Source organism: Diadema antillarum, unplaced genomic scaffold (genome assembly GCF_040938485.1).
Source record: "Diadema antillarum isolate AM-2024a unplaced genomic scaffold, OU_Dant_1.0 seq00001022_RagTag, whole genome shotgun sequence".
In the NCBI taxonomy this organism is placed as follows: domain Eukaryota; kingdom Metazoa; phylum Echinodermata; class Echinoidea; order Diadematoida; family Diadematidae; genus Diadema; species Diadema antillarum.
Window position 1 is genome coordinate 638,829 of NW_027271857.1, and position 19,710 is coordinate 658,538.

Here is a 19,710-nt window from a genome sequence, read left to right on the forward strand (position 1 = left end):
GCGCGATCACGCGTTCCATAGGCGAGATCTGAAGGGGGGGCGGAATCCCCCCCCCCCCGATATAGCATAGCCAAAAAAGCCCAGCCTGATTAGGGTTAAACTATGGTTTCATTTGTACCACCTTCGTGAATTCGGGCCTGAGAGTTTAAAAACAAAGTGATGGTAATCCTTAACTTACATTTATTTTTTTGTGAGTTTTTGGTTTATAATATTGGTTTTCTCCAGCAGCTTCCTGAGTCAAATTGTTTCCATCTCACATGCCCCTAATCAAACAATGAAATGGGTATGATGTATTCATTCAATGAACTGTCTGTCATTTTCATCCTTTGTTTCTGGGACATTCTTTGAGCACCAAGAATAAACAAAGGATAATTTTACAACATCCCTTTCCTGAAAGCTCTTGCAAAGTTCATACAATAAATAGCAAAAGAAATTTGCAGAAGCAAGTTGCCCTAACTCTAGTTTAACCTTAGGATGTCTTTTAATGAATGCATTTACTAATATGTGACCGGCGACAACGGTTTCAGGCAAAGGTTGGGAATTTTGAAAATTAATTTTTTCACTGAATCACACTGCCCATTTCCTAAGCTTTGCATTGATATAAAACACTTGTATTCTACGGCACCATAAGTGGGCATAGAAAGAGAAATAAAATACACTTTTTAAGTTGTTAGCCTGACAAAATTGCGAGAAAACAGGCTTTGAAGATTCACCTCTTTCTCAAAGACAATGTCCGAGCGGCGATGCGAGGGGAGAATCACCCATCCGTACGATGGTGCCAATTGATGTTAAGCTCCGCCTCTAGCAACCACATCGCCTTTTGATTGGCTCACTGAGAGAGTCAAATTTCCCGGGCACCTTCCTCGGAGCTCAGCGTATGGAGCCGAAAAACAATGCGTTTCGCTCGGGTTTGTTTACCAGTACGTCGTTCAAGATGGCGAATACGATAATTACACGTATGGTGTACATGTACATGTGTATAGTGCACGCATCACGCAATGGCATCCACACGCCATGACCGTGTGCATGTAACAGGAGCGGTGGCGAATCCACACATTTCCAAATCGCGTTTTCATTGTGGTTGATTTGTCTTTATCATTGGCGACCCTTTTGAAGGCAGAAAATTGCTAGTGCTGGCAAGGGTCACGCTTCCTGTTTGTTTTGCTTTTACAAGACATGCATATGTTGCTTTGTTCGGTGGTGCTAATTAAATAAAACAATTACAAACAAACAAACAAACAAACACGACTCGTTAGTTTGGTGCGAACTTGACGTGTAGTATTTGAATATAATTGGTCACATGTGACCGCTCCTTTCCTCTCATCTACCTTCCATTGAGTCAGTCTGCTGTCATAATTTTTACTATATGTGCAAGTAGACAAATTTGAGAATATTTAGTTTTCTTTTCACACGATTATGTTATGCTACATGATTTTTGTTTCACTTCCGTTGTCGAACATTGCGGTAGAATAGTTTGGATAGAAAGCCAAACGAAGAGCACGCACAACAGAGCGAGCGCCCAAACCACTATACCAAGAACAATGGAGCATGTAATCGTGCACGCGTGGACAAAGCATTCCCCAAACGCTGCAACTGGTGTCTCCGAAAGCCCAATTATGTAAATGTGTGCGTCGAACCAGCCAATCGCGTGCGAGACCCTGCGCCGTAGCAACGCTGGGGATATTGGCGCGGCGTTCGAAAGAAGCTCGACACTGACGAGTGCGATCCAACATAGCGTGCTTAAAATTCCATTTTCGATAGGAAAAACTTAGTCTTATGCAATTAAATTTAGTGTAGATGTAGGAAACATATCAAAGATTCGATTTCTGCAAAAAACCTAAATCGACAAAAATAATGGTCAAAATCTTTGTACCCTGCCTAGGAGGGAATTTGCTCTTGCGACTTTTGCCTGAAACCGTTGTCGCGGGTCACATATGTTCTTGAGGTCAATGCAATTTCTTTGCCTGAAGATGGTAATAGCCCATTTCAATATCACACATTAAATGTTAAACCTTTATACTATACATCAAATGATGCAATACATTCAATAGGAAATCACACTTGACATGTGATAACCTCATCACTACACAACCCCATGACACTTGTACAGGGGCTAATAGCAATCAACAGACAGACAGACAGACAGACAGACAGACGAATGGGACGTACAGCCTCAATGAGGGTCAGCTGCTCCGCCAGCAGCCGACTGTCAATCTCCCGAATCTCCTGGAATCCCACCGTCCCCAGCATCATGAAGTCTACCTCGTCATTGACAGAGAACTGGAACTTGGGCTTCTCTGGAATGGTCTCTGTAAGATACAACACAAGACACACACAGTTTAACATTATCTAATTGTTGTAGTTAATGATAGATACGACATGGTAATATACTATGACTAAATGGGAACTGAGATCTAAATAGTTTGACATCCAATCTAGTGGGGCTAATGTTGGAACATTTTGTATATTCCTGACATCAAAAGTGGCCATGCTGTATTCAGATATACAATGTAGTTTAGTCAAACAAGTCTGTATGTAAACCTTCAACAAGAATGTTCAGTGAGAGCCAAGGCACTGCCACAAAGCCAACAGCATGCACTGTGTCACTTCTGCACTTCCTGTGCATGGTGTATACCTAATTCCATTACGCTGGCTTCCAGAAATCTCATTTCTGCATACATTGCCAATCATAGCTAGATTACCCAACTTTTAGACCGGCATAGAATACAACTAGATATTTCAATGATTGCAATAAGAATATTATCATCATTATCATTTCATATTGCTTGCCATGTATTTACATAACAAGAAGTCTGGCTAAAAGGTCATATGCACTGTGCACTTTGTTTCCTCATGTGTATGTGTACCATAATAAAAATATGCCTTGAATTATATGGAATTACTTCCGTTTAATCTCTCAGAAGGTAAAATATAACTAGAAAGAGTGAGTTTTCATAAATACACATCCAGTATGCGCAAAATAAAAATGGCATTCTGTGAATTGTAGGAATAGTGAATATTCATTTCATGGTATTCTATGGAGAAAATAATCAAAGAAACTTGTGAGTCGTTATACAGTGTAGATAGAGTACATATATGTTTCCTAGATACTGAAAGTGGTGGAGGCATATGTGCGTACAAACATTGAAGGCATACTGCCTTCATTTTTGTTTCTGATTTGCTGTGTTGAATGGTGAGACAAACTGAAAGTGTACACATTGTAGTTGGCTTTAGCATGTTGTCATAACAAGTCAACAGGAGCCATGCACGATCTACTCACTTCTCCACTCACTTCACTTCCTATCACGTTACTGATTATTCTGAGGTACTATTCTTGCCTCTAAGCTTTGAGGTGCATTGCTTCCCAGGCTACCCCCCCCCCAAAAAAAAAAAAAAGAAAGAAAGAAAGAAAAGAAGTCCCATTCCAATGATATACTTGCCTAAAAAATATTCACTATGACAAATGGTGGCATACACTGGGCAGGGGATACTATTTCTTTTGAAGTTTGTTTGTCTGTACTCACAAATAAGATGAAGCCATTGTATTGAGTGGAAACACTGTCATTCAGTAGCAAGGAAATTTCTGTTGTGGGCTGGAAGCTAGGCTATGGCAATGCATTAAAACTCAATGTCAATCAGCGACAGTGAAAAGAATGACAGGACCACAGGTCAGCTTCCCTGCCTTCTGGAAAGAAGCCTGGCAACATCTCAGGGCCAGGACCCAGTTTATATTGTCCACATGGAGAATGAATGACCCATTCATTGCTGTGTTCCTACAGTCTGCCAGCCTGTGTCATTCAGTTTTGTTCATTACTTACTTTTTAACGAAAACAAAGACAAAAAAAGGAACATTATGTTTCATAGACACTTGAATTCTACATTTCATTACCATGCAACAAACTGGGGAAACAAAGAAACAGAAAGTGTTCTTGTCTGTAAAGTAGCATATTTCGTCTTTCTTATCTTTGTGACAGCAGTCATATATTGTTCTCCTTCTTCTTCATTTGGTACAGCAAGCACAGAGTATACTGTAAAACCAGAAACATTTTTGCCATGAAACTTTTGCCAACTGGAGCTGACGGCCTTTTTCCCAGCATGAAACTTTCACGAATTACCTCTTGTATTCAATACATTGTGCAAAGAAGAACTTTTGGTACATTTTACTTTGCAAATCTTGGTTCCTAATGAAATTTGCAAAAGTTTCATGCATGTGAGAATTTCTAATGTTACAGTACAGTGACACTATGTCTTCAGATACTGTATAAAGATGTCATTTTTGTGTACAGATATTTTCGCGAATGAGGAGATCATGGACATTTTCGCGAGATGTTGATTTTGCGAATTGACAAAGCATGGACGACATTTTCGTGTGTTGTTAAATTCGAGGTGCAATAGTGATTTGCGAAATTCATGAAAATTAACCCCTTGTGAAAATAACAGCTTATACAGTGTTTCAATTCCAAAACCTGTACTTTATATATCATCGGCCTTATGCCAAAAGGCCCTTAACACCATAGACTTTGTACACTATTAGTGCCCTTTTGGCATAAGGCCGACGATACGCCCTGTGAATTTCCACACTATCTTCTGCTTTGAACCAGGAAACTCATGCTGAACTTTCCCTTGTTAAGATTATTCTACAGAGTAAAGGATACAATTTGCACAGAAAATTAAAATTTTGAAGTGCCACTTAAGCACTTTAATCATATAACATACCCTCTGCCAATATTGCCTACAGTGCACCAAGCACATGAAAGTGGAATTCTAAGCCTGAAAAATAAGCGTACATGACACATGTTCTCCTGTCCTTTTTCTGCACAGAATTTATGATGTAAGGACTCCAATTTCTGTTATTTCTGTTGTTATGTCATCTCTGTCTGGGACATGTTCTTAAAAGTCCCCATATTCTGATTTGTAACCGCTGCGTGGTACACACTGATAATACACACAACTAAAGGGTTAGCTTTCCAGGTTCACTGGCAATCACTATTTTGTTAAAGGAAGCAAGTCCTGTTTGATAAGACTAATTACTCTCACAGGGCAAACAAATGAAAGGTTACCACTAACAAACAAACTTGAAACTTCCTCTATTAGAGCTGCTAAGTCAGCCCACACATGACTGCTCTGTTATCAGTAGTTAATTAAACCCTACTTTCATTTTATCACCCCTCTACCAATTCACCTGATAGCAGCTGGAACAGACTGCTGCTAATCATTTCCATTTTGTGAAAGGTGTTTCTTTGGGTTTTTTTTTTTTATCTGTTCCCCTGGGCTGGTAAATGTCATGCTGAAACAAAGTAGTCAGGGAGAAAATTCACATTGAGTACTCAGCATTTTACAGCATTGTACACCTAGAACTGGTGTCTAGAAGCTATTTAAACCCCTGCTCATTCCAAATCACATAAACTGCATGAGATACTACAGATCTTGTACTCATGAATATCAACATGGATCTTTATCCTCTAGAAGGTGATCAGTCAGAGGTGTCTCCATAACCCCCAGGGATGCAATCTTGAAAATGAAGAATGCACTTCTTGTCAGTTTTACCTATCAAAAAAAACAGCAGTGCCAATCTCTGCAGATCAAAATATGCTTCCACAAATGTACATGTACACACTGTACATAATAGGCACTCATGTGAAAAAGGTATACGTAAGGGCTCCTTTTATTAGATGTACCAGTATGTTGAATTATGAATATTGTACAAGATAAGTACAGGGGACAGCAAGAAGCTGATATCAATGCATTTTTTTTTTTCATTCTCACATTTAATCATTAGACAAAAGATGCTGTTTACTTATCCAATCACAAGTGCCTCATATCAACTTGACCGACAAAATGAATGGTGCTAGTGGCCTTTTGCACAGATCTAGACTTAAACATGAGAAATTATGTAAAAAAGCTCATAGGACAACATTTGTTGAAGTTGCTCTGAAAGAAGCGACTGTTTGGAAAATGGTGAAAATATGGGCAAAGTGTGAAAGTATTGGTTGGCTAAAGGAAATGTCAAGAAATGAAATATCCAAACTTTAGATCATCCTGCCTTTGCTTAGATTTTACCTCACCCAAGCTTTGAATTGATGATTCAGTACACTGCTTTTTATATCACAAGTTGATAAAATAGGACTATCAAATGGGTAAGATAAGAAAGAGCATTTTGTACAATAAACAGCCATGTCATCATAGAAGGTTTGTCAACATTGTGCTTGCAAAGTAATATTCACATCTAAATTGCACCCTAGTAACATATTATTGAATGTGATGAAATGGAAATGAAGCACTTTGACACACAAGGTGGGTTTCGTCTTGTTTCTGTTAATATTCTTTCTAGCTATGTGTATGTGTGTGTGTGTGTGTGTGTGTGTGTGTGTGTGTGTGTGTGTGCAAGGGGGGGGGGGTCTGAAGCTGGTCAGAACCTGGGAACTTTGCACCAGATGACTCAACAAAGGCAAGCCCAGGTCCCTCCTGTACTACACTGTCTACGTAACCTCAGGCAGGTGTTGCATGTCATTCTCATTTAAGCTGTCACTTCTAATTCAAGTTTCTCATGGCCAGGTCACAGACATGATGAGTTATTACACCGACATCCAATACAGGGGAATATTTGAGCATGAATCACTTTTCACTATAAATAGCCCACTTGAGGTAAATTTAGCTCAGACCTAGTCAAATGCATCCATGCGTTTCATGGCTTCCTTGAATTACAGGGACTTCTTTCCTTACTCACTTTCTTTCCACATGAGAATTAAGAGACTTCAGCTTTGGCCTCACAATGTAATTAATATGTATTTTCTCACATGCAGCATGATGATGGTGCCCAACAATTTCAGTATGAAAGACGCACACTGTATCAATGTCCAGTGACAGACTTGCGTATACTCATTAAATGTAGATCAACAAAAACGAGTAGGGGAACATAACTTGTGCTCATTTTGCACTCTCAAACTCTTAACAAGATTAAATGCCCTATCAAATACTGTACAGTAAAATTGCAGCTGTACTGCCTATGAGATTAACATTCTGGAAGAGCCAATCTTGTTGTTTTGTTTTGTTTTTACTGTAATTTGGCTTTGGCTGCTAGTGTACATGTTACGTAAGCTTGATGCACTGCCTCTTGTACATTATTTGGTATTTCTTTCTTTGTTTTTCCTTCTTCTTCTTCTTCTAAAATGTATAGTCACATAGTAGTCATTTACATTAGATTTGTACTAAAAGTGTAGCTTATATCTCCATTTGGCAACCCCGGGAAGTGTATTTAATAATTTATGTCAAATGCACAAGGTGTACAATGCTACACACTTCCTTTTGAAAACAGCCAAAGGAAAAAAATAAATAAATAAATGAATTCAAAGTTGAGAACAGAATTTCAAGAGAAAGGCTGGATTATATGTCAATAAGATTGAACAGGTCAACAATGTACACAATGTTACTTGAAACTTCTCAGGGACTTCAGTCAGTGAATGAAGTTCTAATTATGAATTTGAAAACAATTGCAATATCTGGTGCCAGACGTCGAGATTGGCAAAGGAAGAGGATCGGAGAAGCACCACTTCTCAGTCACTCCCTTAACACCTGCCAGTCGTTCTTACCGCCTTCCTGACATCTCCCTCGTGCGGGATGGTAACCACGGCAACAATGATTACACACTTCCTTCCTTGTTTCAAGGATATTTTTGGGCAGAATACGAGATGGGAGAACCCAAACGCAGGACTGACTATATGCCCTGACAAACATACGGACATACTCCACTGCGCGCATTACAAGCAACCTCACCCCAAACCAAGTGAGTGCCATTGATTGTCACATGTGGCTCACCCTGGATTGCAGTTTGCAACAGAGTCTGATATGAATGTGACATGTGGTTTTCACTATATGCATGTCACATGTTGCTCAATCCTGAAAGCATGCCATGATATGCAGCAATCTCTTGTGTCTGGAGGGCAAATATGACTGAGGTGGCAGACAATGGAGCAATACACATTATTCACAAAATATCTACAAAGTATACAACATTTTCATTGAGCTCATGATCTGAGTACATGTTGATTTATTGTCCAAATAAGGGATATAAATTATAACAGAGGATGTCCACTGTAAGAATTTCCCAACAGCACTGATTTTTAAACACCCTCAAATGAAAATCTGGACATACACTGAACTGATGGATTACACAGTGTATTTATATATTATATGTATATTTATCAAATAGTCACAATAATCTTCACTGGGTTTATTTATTTCACTGAGGGCTGGGGTTGGATTGTTTGAGACAGCTTTATCATTAGTGGTCATCCCAGTTCTCTGTGTATTAATTTTGCTTTGGCACTCATCTTTCTCCTTCTCCTCATCTCTCTCTTCACTGTCTGTGCTTGTGTCTGTCTCTGTAACCTTGTGAGATTATTGCAGGCATTTCCACTGAACATGAAACAATTGACAGAGAGCATGCACTACCAAACTGCTCAGTGGAAATAATCCAGGTTGATTGGGATACCAACAGACTTCGTGGTCTTACAAAAGACTGTCATCTCCCTACCAAGTTACACAGCGGGGGCGGATCCTGGAATTCTGTATTAAAAGGGAGAGGGCGCAACAAACATTTCTGGTGCCAATTCCAGGTTTCATTTCATTGTTTTCTTTTTATTTCTTTTGTTTTTAACAAAAAATAAAGGGGGGGGGGCGTGTGCTGGTTGCGCCCCCCTCTGGATCCGCCACTGCACAGGGCATCTAATGGGATCTTAAGGTCACACAAAGTGTAATGGCAACACTCTTACTAATACCACAATGAGAATTCTACTGAATTTTGCTGAAAAAATTTCCACATCTGAAGGAGACTCCTTGTACAGCCTCACTGACCTGAGTTCACAAACTAAGGTCGCATAAATCGAATCATCTAGTGCATGGAACAAAACCAGTGCAAAATAGACATACTTCTCACATACTGGATTCAGCACACATTTATTACTGGATGTCTGCTGGCATACACACTCTAGCCATGCACAATTACCCAGATGAAGTCTGCTTACCCTAATCCATGGACCAAATTCAAACTAGCTTTGAAAAGTCGGGCCACTGTGTTTAGGAGACAGCATGAGACTTCAATTCTTGAATATCAAAGTGCACACATTCACCTAACTGCCTTATTCTAGCCTCAGTGTAGGATATGCAATGCACAATACTTGGTTTATGAAAACATGGCAGTATGCACTGAAGGATCCCCATAAACCACATGCTGAACCACACATTTTTCTTTTCAGCTACATGTGTGTGCACTTAGCATAATCTGAATTTTGAAGAAGATTTGACAACTGTTTGGTAACAAATTTCTCATACACTACAGTGTCTACAGTAAAACATAAAGTAGCACTATAATTCCTCATTTTATGAGACAAACAGGACAAAATCTTTGCGAAAAAAGAAAGAAAAGTATTCATAAACTAATTCTATGGAAGAGAGATAAATATGCATGATTTGCAGTCTTTCAGTAGTCAGCTGAAACTTAATGTCCCTAACATTAGGCTTATAAAGTATGTTTTATAGATAAGATACTTACATACAGCTCTATTCATATAGTGGGTGTTCAAAAAACAAGAAGAAATCTGTTCATGGCACACAAAAAAATCTGATTCAAATTGTTAGGATATAGGTTGAGTCCCCCCCCCCCCCCCCCCCCTTAAGTTGGTACTGATAAGAACATGCATTGCTACTCGGCAATGTAACACCCCTTCAGTGGATTTAATTGATGTCTGGTGACATCTGCGACATTTGGACTGTTGTACATCCCTGGACTTTGCTCCAATACCTTCACACTTATCTCACGCTATCCTGTCAATTCTGAAGTGCAGCCAGAGTCATGTAAGGTTCAAATACTAAAACAACCTCTCAGCAAGAAGTGTGAGGCAACATAAACACATTACCGGTATTGCACGCAGAATGTATGACTTTTAATGACTTTTGTGGATCTTTTTGATAAAAGAGAATCCCCCCCCCCCTATCAGCACTACAGTATTCATGGCACCTGAGGCAGTGTTATAAGTCTGTGTAAATATTTGCAAATAATCATTATGACAGTGTGTATCAAAAGTATGATCCAAAACCTACATGATACAGGATACACATGCTCAAATGACATAGTAAGTAAACATCTGAAGGCTTATAAAAATGGAACACATCATTTTGGGTACATGGTTGTAAGGGGAGTAAACTGTTCCATATTCTGAAACTGAGTGTTGACATAACAAGAGGATACTATGGCAACTTAAAGTCACTGTATTTACAATTTAATAAAAGAAAATGCTGGCTGAAACAAAGATAGGCACCTTCAGGAACCTTGAGTTTGCAGTGTCAGTAGAGATTAATTTTGGGACCTGATTAAAAATGAAAATAGAATACTACATCAAATGGCAGTAAATTTTGACAGATGGAAATTTGATCTGTCACTTCTCACCAACGACACACTGTAAATGAGCATGATCATTTGTCTAGAGAGCTATACAAGAACAGTGCATAAGGTAAACGGATAAAGCCTCCTTTGAAATAGCACTGTAAATAGGCAGACAGCCGTAACATTATGTCCCCAGTGTGAATGCACAGGACTGTCGCAGCCTCACTCTCTTATAAAGGTATGCAATCAGGCTTGCATGAAATGAATGTCCTTGCACCTCAGCGTCACGGCAAAAGCTAACACATAATGAGTCATTAATTTCTACTGCACATCTTGGATTATGAGGCTGTAATGACATAATCAGATTCTAAATAACAGGATTACTTAATTCCTCTTTGATAAGCGACTATAATATGTTCAAGTGAATTTTGCAGACTTGCTGTTCAAGGTGAGATACCTCTGAGAAAGATCACTGAGCACTAAAAACAAAGAGGACTTTAATGCATGGTAATTACCCAAGAACTAATAACATACATGTAGGCTTCATTACAGGCTAGAGCCAAAATTTTGCTAGGCATCTCATATACTGTATAAATTGTTATTTTCACAAAGGTTTAATTTTCATAAATTTCGTGAATCACGGTCAGAATGTATATTTAACAACACGTGAAAATATCTCAAACTGACAGACATTAGTGCACTTATGATAGCCTCGGTGTCAAAATCGCAGAAACAACATCTTATGAAAATGTCTGCGACCTCCTCATTTGCGAAAATATCCGTACTCGAAAATAACAGCTTATACAGTATTCACAACAGAGGGTTGTCAGGAACTTAGATGAGGCCATTCAGGTAACACCCATCTTCCGCAGATCACCTTTGATTTAAGTTTCATCAAACAACATCTGATGATTGTAGTGACTGTTGGGATTAAAAGTATTATATTTCAGCTGGACCAGATCAAGGGACTTAGCTTTAAAATGGAAAACAAAAATATTTATGGTGGATTTTCAACTCCATATTTTGTGCTTGTTTTCAAGGAAATTCCTGGTAACTCTTCGTATGCTTGTCTTCTGTGCAAACCTATGCAATCTTTCAAAGGTTTTGGTCTTAAAGGTCCTATTTACCTTTGGGAGCAGTGATTTAGAAAATGTTTAAGATGTCACTTTTGATGCATATGTGTAGGCCAGTTGTATCATAAAACATCCTACCATATAGAATTGTTGCAATGAAGCCTAAAATACAAGGAGATATCACTTTTTTTTTCTCATTAAACCATATAACTGTAGACGGTTAAGTCTGGAAACATTTTATTATAACTATTGTTTACATTTTGTATATTGAACAATACATCCATTACCCTTGTTCAAATTTTTACATTGGTTGTTTCTATCCCTAACTCACATTTTAGAACTATTTTAAAGCACTAATAGGCTGGGTTTTTGTTTCATATGCAAATGGTAAATTATGTCTTCAACGTGACATATTTGGGCTTCAGAACTGAATACGCCACTCTTCAGATCAACATAGATGCATTAAGTTATCATGACAGGTGAAATAAATTCTATTTATTTTTCTTCACTACTAACATTTATCACAATGAAGAGAACAGTGGATAGTTTGCAGTTTGCAAAGAGGAGAAGTTACTTGGTAGCATGGGTTTAAACATGTTTTCTATAGACACACACACACAGTTGTTTGGGGCCACACTACGTGTAAATACTATTCTCTGCAGTATCCCACAATGCCTTACAAATGAGTGGTATTATCTTTTCGATGGGGTCATATTTGGTAGGAGGATATCAGGAAAATATCTGATAGTATCCACAAATCTGATGTGATTCAAAGGGGAAAATTCTTTCAGAGACTTGGGGACGATTTCTTCAACGTCAGACAAGAATCAGTTTGCTTTTGTCTTATCCCAAATTTTCCCCTATCATCTGTAATCTCACAGCAGTCACTTAATACCATCAATTATTCTGTGACCAATCAAAACATATGTTTCTTATTTTGACAGGTGATTTTTTTTTTTTAAAATGCAACACTGCCTTGCCAAAACAAAAAGCACAACCGCCTACACTTCTTACTTCATGGCCAGATTATTGGAACTCTAGTTGGTAATTGCCTATTTCCTCTGACTTATAGCATGTGAATGATAATATCTATTATTTTGAAGCACACCATTTTTGCTTGATTCAGTGAGTTAGTAAAATGGGGAAATTTCATATCTTCATTACTGATACACAATCCTTTTCGAACAGATTAGTTTTTATCAGCAAATGATCAAAACATGTTCATTTCTAACGACCTACTTTGTGTATGTTAACCTGGCATTGTGACAAGCAGAGGTGATAGTGGAAATGTTCACGTTTGATTAACGTCACGGGTGTAAACAGATTAGTGGTATAACACATGGATTTGTTGTGTCATTTCCGCCTATTGTGGACTCAGCATCTCTCCCCAGAGAATTCTCTCTGGATTATTATGAACTGGTCTGCCACAAATTATTAAAACCATCTGCGACTGCTGCATGAGGTTTAGTTGCCATGGGCAGCTATTACACACAGTTTGTGTGTGTACATACAGCAGGCTTTATAACCTACACAGGTAAGGATAGGACTTTTTTTTTGTCAGTATAAAAAATTACACTGATTTGAAAATAGTGCACTTGATTCAAACTTGACTTAGGACATCAAAAATGAACTTTGGCTAATTGAACTGATAATGCCAGCGTAACTCTGTCATTGTGATGATGATAATTCATTTTTAAAAAATCACAAGTTAAGAGTATATTGACATCCCTGGCAGTTTTCCAACAGTCTTTCACTCTTCTGATGAAACAAATGCTTATTTGAGACATTCTGAATTTACAGATCAGCAGTGTAGATCTTACAAATTTCATTTGTTAGAGAGAGACAAACAGAAGAAAATTCAAACCTCAATGAAAAGTTAAGATCAACTTCAAATTATGGTATGCCACTGGCTTACATGTTCTGTTTTATTCAATGCTTTAAACATCCACTTCAAATTGTTATGAAAATTTATAAATTCCTTTGTCACTCATTTCATTTTGTATATCAATGGAAGACGAAAAACAAAAAGAAATCTCTAAAATTTTCATTTCTACAAGGAAGTAAGAATACCATTGAATACACACACAGCATCCCATGATTTCAAGTTGATCTTAACTTTTAAGACTTAAATTCTTTGTGAAACACCCCCAGGACACATTGCTATCTGAAATGGCATTGTGTGGTAATCTCACATGGTTCCCCTTGTGTGACCCCCTCAAAACGCGTCTTGTCTTTGAGAGTTAGCCATCCTTGATGTGTGTGTGTGATATATTCTGTGATTCATGTGAATCTAGTTCAGTAATGGAGATCTTGAACTCTTGCCGGCTTTGAAAACGGCACACGCCCACCTCCCAATGTTGATATGATTGTGTCATTAAATGACAGCGGCAAGTCTTCTTGATTCACCATGATAAGTGACCCTCTAGCCAAAATTATCATGTACATTTTCAGAACTTCGATATCCTACTTTTAACGTAAATCTAGATTTTTGCAGGTCAATACTTCCAAACTGTAAAAGTTTAACATATGAATGATTCAAACTTCACTTGGAACTGTCTGTTCAAGTCTTTTGCTGAGAAACATGCACTGCCGCAAGACAATATAAATAAGCACCAATTTGTCCTTCACTGATTATATCTGTACAGTATCATCATTCTACAGACTAATGAGAATTACAAGTCCTCTGATACCAACTTCATTGATGCCTGAGGCCAAAAGGAATTACCGGCTGGCCAGCTGTCTTTACATGACACACACACACAAAATAATAATAATAAAAGGAAACAACTGTCATAGAGTTGAAAAAGTGACTGTATCACGGGGAGACTATGTATTGCTAAGGTTTGCAATTTTCATTTGCTGTCTATCGCAGTACATTTGGAAACATGACTAGCACAGGCCTACAAGAATAGAATAGCCTGTCAGTGAATATGTGCACCGGTGTGAATGATACGCATACACTAGGAGGTTGGGGTCTAACCACAATACACATGAAGGCTTGCTTAAATCAAATATTATGGATGGTGTGTAATTACATACTAATACATGACGATAAAATTTGATAGACACTTATGAGTCAGAAAGGTTTAGTGACCATTACATTCTCAAAGGAGTTTGAGTATATTCCAGTCAGTCAATGATGCGAAACATGTAAACCCAATTTTGATATCACAGTAGTAAAGTCAGTCTACTTCTAAGTCTGACCTTAAAATCAAATAAATGGGGTGATTAGAAAAACCACACACACGCAAATTGTCCCATGACAGTCAAAGCCAATGTTATGTACTTGCAGTTAATTGAATCTGCAGATGTTCATCAAATCTTTCTCTTTTATTTGTGGCAGATATTTTCTGCATCAATAGGAAATATGGACAATCCAGGTATAAAACTACAAATTGTGAACAATACCTAGGTGTGTTTGGCAGCTGACAATCTTTTAATTTTTTCCTCATTAAAAAAATGAACAACGAATAAGCTCAGTAATTATTAGTCCCAAAAAGATCAGCGTTATACAGGAAATCCAAGTATATCAAGAGTGACTCATATCACTTGTGTACAGTTTAGTGTTGAAATCTGTACTCAAGAGTCCACCTTGCATTCTCAATGCCAAAATAAATTGTTGCCAATTTGAAATTTCTCCATCAGAGATGGAAAATATGTAGCTGCTATCCAGGCAATTTGTGATCTGCTGTTTTAGAAAAATTTCCATGCAATAATTCTTCTTGAAACTTTGACATTTGTAGATTGGTTCGACAATGCAGACTGCAAACTTTGGCACCCATTAGAAGACAAGAATGGTACACTGATCGAGAAAATTTGCCTTCAGATGGGAAATTTCCACTTGGTTTTAAACCACTCCAACAGACTAGTACTTAGGGACTGCTTCAAAGTGTAGCCATGGTTGTTTGTCAAGCATAGCGGGCTGAGTCACCAAAGTCTAAGCTCCCTAATTCCATCCTCAAGTATTTCATGCTCATATTGTTCTGTCAGGACAAATTATGAGTGCGTTTGTAGCAGATGTGCGTTCACATGTGCACAAGGAAGGGTGACTGATACTGATATTTTAGAGGAAAAAATTAACAAACTAGTACGTGCAATATTGCACGGTGCACCCAGATCACTTCAAAAACTGTAAGCTTGCTGAATCTCATGACAACAATTTCACTGCTGATCTACACTGCTGAAATGTCAGTTTTCTGAGCAATCTTGTATGCGCTGGTCATAACTCATTGATATTAGTAAATGAAACTGTTCCCTAAGTGCATGTTTCATGCTCAAGTATGTTATCCGGAAGCTCTGTTTCATGAGAACACTAGCCAAAGTGTTGTTCCAAATGCTTGAATATGACAATCCCTACACTTGTACATGTTAATGATCAAATGGACTTACAACCTTAAGGTAAAATCCTACATACTACCCCTTCCTGAAGATTCTTTCTCCTTGGATTGGACCCCTCCCCACCCCTCCCACACACACACATATGCTTATGCTAAAAAAAGAAGAAGAAAGAAATACTGGAAAATTAGAAACTCCTAGACACAAACAACTTTCTGCTACCCCCCTTGCTCTCACCAGGAGTAGTAAGATGGAACCCCTGCCCCCCCCCCCCCCCAACCATAAACAGGTGTAGTTTATGAGAATTTTCTTCTGCTGTAGATTTCCTTATTGCTACAGCTCTAAAATTTAATTAAATCGACAGCTCTCACTGGATTTAGTTTGATGTCCACAAGTGGTCAACTGACTTGTAGTGAAAAATGAAAGACAAAATTGACAGCATCAACCTACTAAGAATTGGTCACTTACAAGCAATGGACATTTTGCATAGGTGGCTAAAGTGCTACAGAGTTTGCACAAATGACCACCAGGCAAATCCTGTTACCTTTGGGGGAAGCTTCGGCAGTGAACGACTGGATCATGAGTTGTGCCCGCAGCTGAAGTTCAACATCTTGCATAACATCACGAGCAAACTCTTCAATGGTGTGAAGACAGGTGTAGTCTGGCCCCTCTCGGAAGTCATCCTGTCCCTCATCCAACCACATCATCAGGACAGACCGGATGTTTCTATGGCAACCACACAAACATGCATATTTAGAAATGGCAGTACGTACAAAAATCAAATATCGAGCGTTAAGAAAAGCCATATTTAGGCAGGCCTTTGTACAAAGTAAAAGTTGTATCAGGCATCCCTGGTGAAATTTGCAGAGACAAATTCACATGGATGAGTAAAGCTGAAGTGATGAAATCCTATGCTGAACACAATGCATCCTAAAGCTCTTTTCCCATCAAGTTTGTCTAAAGTTCTTTCCTTACCTTCACAAAATGCAATCACTTTCTCCACGGCCTACAAGAATCTATTCCCTACTTGTAACATAACTACAAACCTGGTTTCATCCATAAATCTATTCACCTTTCTCATCCATCATACAAAACTTAGATCCACAGACACTCTAGGTTATTCCAGGAATGAAACAATATTCTTGTCGTGGAAGTCATCCCATTAAAGATGTTTTGATTTCGCTATGACATGCTTCTCTCTTTATATAGACATCAGCCAGAGATATTTCAAGCACCACCTTATATCGGTTCAAATTGAAACACTAACTTTTGATGTTGATCTTTCTCAGCCTCAGTTGCAGTTGATTGAACATCTTGGTATCTGGGATAGAGAGAAACAAAAACAGATTGGTCAAGAGTGAAATCCCTTTTAATGATGGGAATTGCATGCTAAACAAAGTGACACATCATATTCACATCATATAAAGTGCTTGCCTAATCAGATCAAAATAAATAATCAACCTATTTCAACAAGGTCATTAGCTGTCCTAAGTGCCTCTTTTCATCCTGGATTGAAAGTGAATGTACAATGTAAAATTCATAGTTATCATTTACACATCACTGAAAAAATATCATGTGAATATGTAAACACAAGTGTATCTAACCTTCTTCAGGTCATGTAAAGATGTGGAACATATGAGATTAGATTTATTTGAGCTGTAACAGAGGGTCATTTCATGCTACATTTTCTCTTCAAAATAATTTTCTGAAAACCAGTCTGCTGTGATATGACATGCATCAAACTTTATAAAAATTTGTTACTTTATGCTGAAATAATCAAAATTCAACATTGAATCTTAATTATTTCAGCGTAAAGTTACAATTTCTTATAAAGTTTGATGCATATCATGTCACAGCAGATGGGTTTTCAGAAATAACTGCTAATGGTAGTATGACCCTGGTAGACAACATTCCCCCACTGAATTGATGTGTAGAAATGAGTATTAATTACATGACCAAAGTTTGATTTTATGTAAAAAGGATAAGACATTTTAGAATTACTGTAAAAAAAATCCATGAAACATATAATACATTTATATTAAAAAAACCCTGCTGAATAAATCTAATGTCTTGTGTGTATGAAAGTTTAATTGATTTCTAATTCCAATATCATACTGAAACTGAATGTTTGAGTGACTTGTTGAGTATAGTTCCATGTGCATTGTCTAGACCAACAGAAGACAGAATCATATCAGCTGCAACTTTCTAGAAAATTCAATTCAAAATTGCCTGAAAACAGATAATGCAAGACTGTCTCCTACTCCACGAGTTTAAAGTTAATTTGAATCTGCTTTAATATCAACATTCAGTGTGCTACATGGTGCATAAGGGAATTTTGAATTAACTCAAAATCACATGGTGTTTGCGTGAAATTACCAGTTTTTCTTTTTCTGTGACAGTGAACATAAGAGTAGAGTAAAGCTACAACGTCACAGGGTTGTGCAATAAAAATGACCTTCACACAAGCAACAATGATACAATCAGTCTACAAAAAGTGTAGACACACAGGGTAACTGGTGTTTCCTTCCCTTTTCTCTCTCTCTGTCTATCTCTGACTCCATTTCCATCATTTCCGCTCTCTCTCTCTCTCTCTCTCTCTCAAATTGCATTTGGCAAGCCTAATATATACTTGTATTTGTGTCTGTTATATGTTTGGATGCTTTATATGTTCCTTGAAATCTGTCGTTAGTGAGCTTTAGATCTGCGACACAAATGCTAAGATGATGCTAATTAGGCAAAAAATGGTGTTCTGCACATGTGCAAGAGAGCCGTTTCCATGGTCCAGACCAGGAGGCTGTTTGGTCTTAATAGCGTTTGCATTGCAGATCTAAAGCTTGCTATCGATTTCAAGAGTCAGGCCGCAGAGGACCCCTCAATCTCTTTCTATCACAAGTTCTCTTTTTTTTTTCTTAAATCCAAACTTTGTACATTCACCTGTCTTTGGATTCATTTTCAGTGGCATACCGGTATATCTTCACCTTTTCATATCTTTTCAGCCTCTATCGCCACCTCACTATAGTCCCCAAATCTCCACAAAGAAACGTCATGAAGCGACAGGAAGGTGGCTGGTGCCAAGGCTAATTCTGAACCAAACCACCAACTTCCTTCTTCAGTATCACACACACACAATGCTCTTAATACTATGATGGTACATGGTTCTCTTTCTATATCCTTCACGATGCATTGTCACCTACGTCGTGCCCAAAATGCAAGCCTCGTGGCCCAATCACACATACGATAACAGTCATAACTTGAGAGAATAACGTGCCTTAGCAGCATTCTATCATTTGAAGTATACAGCGTATGGCACAGACAAAATTTACCCTTAAGTAGTTTGTGATACTTAACTCCAATAAAAAGTTAATGAAATTGTAAAACATGATTTCTTCCCCCCTCAAAAAAAAACAAACCACCACACACAACAAAACAAAACAAAACAAAAACAAACAAACAAACAAACAAATTTCCTAGCAGCCCTTTGAAGTTGCTAAATTATGATATCAAATTGTATATATACAGAGAAGTTACCTTTTTTCTCACTGCATTTCTCAAATCTGTGTGCACAGTGAAATGATAACACAATGCTACATATTGAGGTACAATATTCATGACAATCCGCTGAAATGAATTGTGTTATTAAACACAGTGAAACACTCACGAGATTTGTCGTTGTTTTTTTTTTTTCACAAAAAAAGCTTCAGCAACATTTACCTTTCATAATTTAGCCTTCAAAAGACAGTGGCCATTGTCACGAGTTTTCATGGACCATATCTCCTCTAACATAATATTTGTACGCAGACTGAGTCTGATCGGACTGAGTCTGAATACAGTAGATCCATTTATGAAATCATATATTTATGGTTGCTTCATTTATGAAGTGGTCACGGTGAATACATGGCACGTAAAACACTATCAGTGTGA

The 19,710-nt window shown here is 37.9% G+C and overlaps 1 protein-coding gene across 3 annotated transcripts in view; it reads right to left on the reverse strand.

Moving 5' to 3' along the window:
- The window catches only part of LOC139742822 (ral guanine nucleotide dissociation stimulator-like 1), a 74,036-nt gene that overhangs the window by 17,795 nt on the left and 36,531 nt on the right, over nt 1–19,710 (reverse strand). For all 3 annotated transcript variants that reach the window (XM_071653338.1, XM_071653340.1, XM_071653337.1), the window contains exons 4-6: nt 17,057–17,110; nt 16,334–16,515; nt 2,170–2,309 (exon numbers count right to left, since the gene is read on the reverse strand). In XM_071653338.1, the coding sequence (XP_071509439.1) occupies nt 2,170–2,309; nt 16,334–16,515; nt 17,057–17,110 (376 nt within the window). The remainder of the gene's footprint in view (nt 1–2,169; nt 2,310–16,333; nt 16,516–17,056; nt 17,111–19,710) is intronic.